At 46.5% G+C, this 7,356-nt stretch overlaps 1 protein-coding gene and 1 non-coding gene across 2 annotated transcripts; both read left to right on the forward strand.

Annotated features, from left to right (window-relative positions):
- Positions 1 to 223: 223 nt before the first annotated feature.
- ora6 (olfactory receptor class A related 6) lies at positions 224 to 3,910 on the forward strand. Its single transcript, XM_077240273.1, has 3 exons — positions 224 to 413; positions 1,825 to 2,271; positions 3,641 to 3,910. The coding sequence occupies exons 1-3, from the start codon at positions 224 to 226 to the stop codon at positions 3,874 to 3,876; spliced, it is 873 nt and encodes a 290-aa protein (XP_077096388.1). The 3' UTR covers positions 3,877 to 3,910.
- Positions 3,911 to 6,323: 2,413 nt separating this feature from the next.
- Positions 6,324 to 6,395, forward strand: trnad-guc (transfer RNA aspartic acid (anticodon GUC)). The gene has a single exon. It is a non-coding gene; the product is annotated as a tRNA-Asp (tRNA).
- The last annotated feature ends 961 nt before the right edge of the window (positions 6,396 to 7,356 follow it).

Here is a 7,356-nt window from a genome sequence, read left to right on the forward strand (position 1 = left end):
AGATCTCTAATTACTGACGCAGAGAACTGTTTTCAACTCATAACTTTATTGCCAATCAACACGTCAGCGATGAAGACGAGAAGCTCCATGGAGAAATCAAGAGGAAACGCAGCAAATCTCCAAGGCATCAATTACAGCGTTCCCAGATCTCCCAGATCTCCAGCTTTTCCTCAAGCTCCGATGACTCCGATGACCCGATGAGGATCTGGATCCCGCAGTGCTGATGGAGAGCCTGGATCTGCTGCCGGTGAGGATCCTCGTCTCCGTGATCGGGATCGTGGGGAACTCGTTGCTGATGGTGTCGCTGCTCCACAGCGCTCGCCTGAAGCCCTTCGAGATCTTCCTCCTCGGCCTGAGTGTGTGTAACCTGGAGGAGATCGCGGCTGTGGACGTGTACGACGTGTTGCTGTCGCGCTCCTCGCTCGGGATGAGCTCCTGGTGAAGACACACACACACACACACGCTCAATAACACACATCCATAAACAAGCACTTTATTTAAAAATGTTTTGCATATAGGCTTTCAATGCATTTATCATGTGCTTTAATACTTTCTGAAAGCATTTTATCCTAGTAATGAAGGGAAAGTTAAAAAATACTGTAAAATTGAACTTGAAATGTAGGCTACTACAACTTCAGAATATTTAATAATGTATTTTAAAAGTATACTTTCAATGCATTTTTACAATTATCATCTTCGCGCTCCTCGTTCAGAATGAGCTCCTAAGAAACATATGCTAATTAACACATGCACATTAATAAACAAATATTACTTAGATATACAGTGCATGCACTTTATCTAAAAATGTTTTGCATAGGCTTTCAATGCATTTATCATATGCTTTAATACTTTCTAAAAGTAATTTATGTCCAAGTAATGAAGTAAATTCCAAGCATGAGGAAGCAAACTAAAAATTACTGTAAAATTTAACTTAAAATATACTACAACTTCAGGATATTTAATAATGGATTTTGAAACTCTCAATAAAGTTTTACAATGATCATTTTCAGCACACAGTTAAAAATGCACCTAAAATATATTTTTAAGTAAAGTGCAAATAAATACACTTGTAAAAAATAAACAGAATTTTCACTTCAAGTATATAAACACTATAAGAGGCTCGTCGAACCAGTTTATTAAAGCTTTGGACCTTTATAATCAATATATCAGGGAACATGTGTTATTGTCTGAATCTTATTTCCTGCATTCATTTTCTGTTAAAGTGTCTTTAATCTTGTAGACTGCGTACTTTCATTGTTTTGTTAAGCCACACTTTTATTTACACTTTTTCTTTCTTTCTTTTTTCTGGGTATTATTATTTAAGATGATTGTGTCTGTTGTTTTGCTTTATTTTTTTTGTAATATAGTCTTGAAACTCATAAATTATGTGTAAAAAAAAAAAAAAAATATATATATATATATATATATATATATATATATACCGGTATATATATATTTAAAGATAGTAAAAATGTTGGTAGAATATTTGCAATTTACTATTGAAAAAAGGAATATATTTCAAATACAATAAAATATGCTGTTTTGTCACTAGGACGTGCCGAGGACTGAAGTTCCTCACCATATTTTTAAGTAAAGTGCAAATAATTACACTTTTAAAAAATAAACAGAATTGTCACTTCAAGTATATTTTTAGAAAATATATTTTTATAAAACAATTAAGCAAAATTATTTTAGTGTGTTCAAAGTTGTATTGTGAAAATGAGTAAAAGCATGATGCTAATACACTTTTTATATATTTAAAGATAGTACATTTTTTAGTTAGTATATTTGCAGTAGTACTGAATAAAGGAGTGTATTTGAAAGGCAGTAAAGCGTGTGTGTTCTCCAGGGCGTGCCGGGGACTGAAGTTCCTCACTCTCTTCGGGGAGATCGGAAGCATCTTGTTCACGGTCCTCATCAGCGTGTACCGCTGGCAGAAGCTGCGCATGCGCGTGGGCCAGCCGCTGGTGATGGACGGCCCGGGTCCGGCCCGTGCGCTAGCCGTGTCCTGCGCCGCACTAGCGCTACTCTTCGCGTCCCCAACGCTCCTGATAAACCTGGACTGGACTCACTCCAACTCCTCGTCTCCGGCCTGTCTGGTGGACTTCTTCCAGTGCTCGCTCTCCCGATGCCCGGTGCGTAACCGGGTCTACAAGTACTCGTTCCTGGTGCTGTGTAATCTCCTGCCGCTGCTGCTCGTCACGCTCTCCGGCGCCGCCATCGTGCGCGTGCTCGTCCTGCACACCGTCAACACCAAGCGGGATCTCAACGGTAAACCGCTGTGAAAATGCTACAGTGAAAAACTGTCAAGATGAACTTAAATTATACTACTGTAAACCCTAACGCTCAAAATAATCAATTGGTTTGAGTAGGAAAAACTTAAATTATAAATAATTAGTTCAGTCAAATTAACTTTTATGAGTATTTAGCACTTTCTTTTTGTTTCAAGTTCACAGAATGGATATATTTTAAGTAAACTGAACTGTTTCATTGTTTTGAGTTTTATGAAATTATTTCTTTTAATTTAGACGAACTTAAGTTTAACTGAGACGGCTGGGATGTCTATTTCCCAGCATGCTTTGCCAATGGCACTCGAAAGGGAATGTAAATGCTAAAATTAAGTGTAATATAATGGGTGTTTTAGTGCAAGATTAATGTTAAGTGGGTGATTTAGTAATGATTCATATTTTGTTATGCTAATTTAGAAGAATTTCTGTTAATGTTGGTTTTAACGTAACTAAAAAAAATTGAGCCAACTGATTGCCTTACATTTTTTGAGTTTTGCCAACTTATTCAGGTTTACAGAGAACTGTATTTTGAAAGTATACTTTCAATGCGTTTTAACAATTATCATTTTCGCGCTCCTCGTTCAGGAATACTTGAATAATTCAGTATATTTCAAGTGTGTTAATGATTAGTTAAGTAATTAGTCCGGATCAAAATCCTCCGCACTGTAAAAAAATGTCTTGATTCTAACAGTAAAAATGCTGTAGTGAAAAACTGTTAATTGGTTAACAGAAAGTTTCCGTACTATATTACGGTAAATACTGTAACTGTGATAGATCTAACCGTACATTTAATGTAATTTTACAGTAAAATACCAGTTTTTGGAAGTGAAAAAGAACAAGTCATTGTATAATTTACACTAAAAACCCGTAAATTGACATTCCCACAATTCCCTGCGTGACACTTCACATTTGATGTATTTCTGTTGAAATTACTGTTTCTTCATAGATTTTCTAATCAGTTATGTATATTAGGGTTTTATGTTACATTTAATGTTGTTAAAGTAATGTTTATTGCATTTTTAAAATGTCATGTGTGTTAGCATGATGGTGTTTACTGTTTGTGTGAATGACTGTGCAGCTTCTATATATCACTATTGAAGTGCTTTGATTGATCATGTGACTCATCTCCACTGTGATTGGTGGTTTTCAGTGTCTTACAATGGTGTAAAACAGATATTAGTACTTCAATAAGTTGGTAAATTAACATTATATCAGATAAAGAAATATGTTTTTTCTTTTACTGCAAATTTAAGTGAATTCTGTAAAACCTAAATTGTTGCTACCGTATTTCTAACGATAGATTCACCAGCTTTTATACCGTAACCATTTTTTTACCGTAATTGTGTTTACAGTGCAGCAGAGAGCCGGATCCGGGTTCCAGCGCAGCACGATCGCCATCCTGACGGCCATGGCGCTGTTCCAGCTGAACTGGAGTGTGTATTTGGCGCTGCATCTGGCCTGCGACCCGTACACACTCCCGGCCTGGTCCGAGCTGGAGCTCCTGATCACCAGCTGCTACTCCTCCATCAGCCCGTACGTGTACGGCATCGGCAACAACCTGTTCAGCCGCCGCCGCTTTACCAGATGACTTCACCTTTTATTTATGTATATAGCACATTTAATGCCCAAAGTGCTTCACAGTTATAACTAAAACAAAACATAAATGTATAAAAACATTGATCAGGCTCATCAGTGTCACTACACACTCTTACACACACTCCTCACACAACTGTGTAGTGAGATAAGATCAGTGTGACAAATACAACTAGATACAAATAAGTTATAACTACAATGTGCAATACCCTTAACTAAAAGCTAAGTTAAAAAGATATGTTTTTAGAAGCGTCTATAGTTTGAGTAGCCGAATGTGAAGGGGAGAGATCGTCACTCTTTCACTGTTTAGAATAAGGGACAGTCAGCAAAAGCTGGTTCGTTGATCTTAATGTCCTTATTTTCCTGATATAAGATCCTAAAAGGTCAACAATGTAGTTTGGGGACATGATATGCAAATACGGCGCCACTAGAAGGACCTGCTCCTCGTCCTCCCTGACCTTGCACAGAGTCTGTGCAAGAAGGCTCACTGGGGGAAATGCATACTTGTGCAGGTCCCGGGGCCAGCTGTGAGCCAGGGCGCGTTGCCGAGGGGTTCCCTCGGTCAGGGAGTAAAACCACTGGCAATGGGTCGTGTCTGGAGACGCAAACAGATATACCTGTGCGGCTCCGAAGACACTCCAAATCAGCTGGACCGCCTGGGGATGGAGTCGCCATTCTCCTGGCAGGGGAGGCAATCGCTAGAGCTCGTCTGCCACACGGTTGAGCTCCCCTGGAACGTGAACGGCACGAAGCGACCTCAGATGCTTCTGACTCCATAGGAGGAGGTGGGAGGCGAGTCGCGACATGCGACGGGAGCGTAGACCACCTTGATGGTTGATATACGAAATGGTCGCAGTGCTGTCCGTACGGACCAGTACGTGCCTGTGTCTGAGAAACCCCTTGAGGTGACGCAGGGCTAGACGTACTGCTTGCAACTCTAGGCAGTTGATGTGCCAATGCAGTTGAGGCCCCGTCCACAGACCTGAAACTGCATGCCCTTTGTACGTGGCCCCCCACCCGGTGGCAGAGGCATCCGTGAAAACCACAGCATGCCTGGAAACCTGGACTGGGGCACTCCGGCCCGTACAAACGCAGGATCTGACCACGGGGAGAAGGTTTGGCGACAGTGCGGGGTCACTTTGACCCGGAACGTGCCGCTGTGCCACGCCCACCTCGGGACTCGATCGTGAAGCCAGCGCTGAAGCGGTGACCTGAGGCAGGTGAGCACTGACTGGACGCGTTCCTCCGTGAGGCACGCAGTCTGGGTGACCGAGTCCAGCTCCATACCGAGACAAGAGATCCTCTGCACGGGGCAGAGTTTGCTCTTGTCCCAGTTGACCTGAAGCCCCAACCGGCTGAGGTGCCGGAGCACCATGTCGCTGCGATCGCAGAACACATCTCGCGAGTGAGCTAGAATGAGCCAGTCGTCGAGATAGTTGAGAATGCGAACGCCTTGTTCTCTCATGGGAACAATGGGCGCCTCCGCGACGTTCGTGAAGACACGAGGCGACAGGGCGAGCCCGAAGGGTAGGACCTTGTACTGATACGCTCGACCGTCGAAAGCAAACCGAAGAAACGGTCTGTGTCGTGGGAGAATCAGACGTGAAAGTACGCGTCCTTCAGGTCGATCGCTGCAAACCAATCCTGGGGACGGATGCACTTGAAAATGCGCTTCTGCTTAAGCATTTTGAACAGGAGTTTGTGCAGGGCCCGATTCAAAACACGCAGGTCCAGGATTGGCCGTAACCCACCGCCTTTCTTGGGTACAATGTAGTAGGGGCTGTAAAACCCAGACCTCATTTCGGCAGGAGGGACCGGCTCGATCGCGTCCTTCGCCAGCAGGACATCGATCTCTTTCCTCAAGACAGGGGCGTCCACCGACCGCACACGGGTGAAGTGGATGCCCCTGAACTTGGGAGGACAGCGTACAAACTGAATTGCATTGACGAACCGGACGGTGCGGATGAGCCATCGGGACGGACCCGGAAGCGCTAGCCAAGCTTCCAGATAGCGTCCCAATGAACCCACCCGAACCACTGGCGTACCCGCGGAGGGGCAGCGAGGTGGAAGACAGGGACTCGGCTCTGGTGGCGTTGTAGCGACCGAGAGCGGGGTCTGGGTGCGCCTGACACCAACCTGCTTCCAGCGAGGGGCAGACGGCAGAGAAGGCTCGTGGCCGTTCTGCTGCGAACTGCCCGGTGGCGAGGGGAGGGGGAGAGACGAGGAACGAGGCCCTGACTCCTCATATGCTGGTCTCTCCGCCTCCGGGCCCAGCTGCAGACCGGAGTGCTATCCGCAAACTGGGAAGAGGGGAACGGGGGTGTAACCGCTCGGGGGCGGCACACGCTGCCGTCCTGGCCCTCTTGGACGGGGGAGACTGTGTGCCAGTCAGTCTCGGCCGTGGATGACCTGGAGCAGGAAGAAGAAACTTCTTCCTGCCAGTCCTCGTTAGTATAGTGGACAGTATCTCCGCCTGTCACGCGGAAGACCGGGGTTCGATTCCCCGACGGGGAGTCTTCTAGGGGCAGTCATGGCCTAATGGTAGCAGAGTTGGACTGGTGACCCAAAGGTTGCTGGTTCAATTCCAGTACCGGCGGGAATATGACTGGGGTGTCCTTGAGCAAGGCACCTAACCCCCAATCGCTCCCCGGGCGCCACTCAAGGCTGCCCGCTGCTCCGGGTGTGTGTATCCACGTTTGCAGTGTGTGTGTGTACACTACTCACTACTCTGCTCCTAATGTGTGTGCACTTACTTGGATGGGTTAAATGCAGAGGTCAAATTCCAAGTATGGGTTACCATACTTGGCCATCACGTGTCACTTTCACTTTCACTTTTCTCTTTTTTTGATAAATGTGGGTACCGCTGACCGAGTGGCCAGCGGCGGAACAGAAAGAAAACTGAAACAAGGATTTTCCACCCGGCCCTCCCCCGGGGGAAGGAGGAGTGCAGGGGCACCCTCCCGAAGAGCAGCATCTGGAGCCTCCACCAGGTCGCCCCTCTAAGGGACGCTTCCCGGCCTTCTTTTTACGAGAAGGGGCAGGAGGCATTTGAGCGGACTTGGCCGCCCTCTTACGACCCGACCTCCGTCCTCCAGGGTTAGACTACTGCTCTGAAGGAGGAGCGGCCGCCGGATGGCGCCCTCGGCGACGAGCAGCCGGAGGCTCTACGGCCACAGAGGACGGACCAGCAGCAGTCCGCCTCCTGTGCAGGACGTGCCGTACTGCTTCTGGGCGGTGGAGAACTCTTGGGCGAAGCTCTCCACTGCGTCGCCGAAGAGGCCCCCTTGGGATATGGGGAAGTTGAGAAGTTTGTTCTCTGCTTCCCGCATATCCGCAAGGGTGAGCCACAGGTGGCGTTCCTGGACCACCAAGGTGGACATCACTCGACCCAGGGAACGTGCGGTGACTTTCGTTGCCCGGAGGGCGAGGTCCGTCGCCGCACGCAGCTCCTGCAGCAGACCCGGGTCGAGACCAC

Source organism: Siphateles boraxobius, unplaced genomic scaffold (assembly GCF_051911475.1).
Source record: "Siphateles boraxobius isolate OS27281-9 unplaced genomic scaffold, OSU_SipBor_1 222, whole genome shotgun sequence".
NCBI lineage: Eukaryota > Metazoa > Chordata > Actinopteri > Cypriniformes > Leuciscidae > Siphateles > Siphateles boraxobius.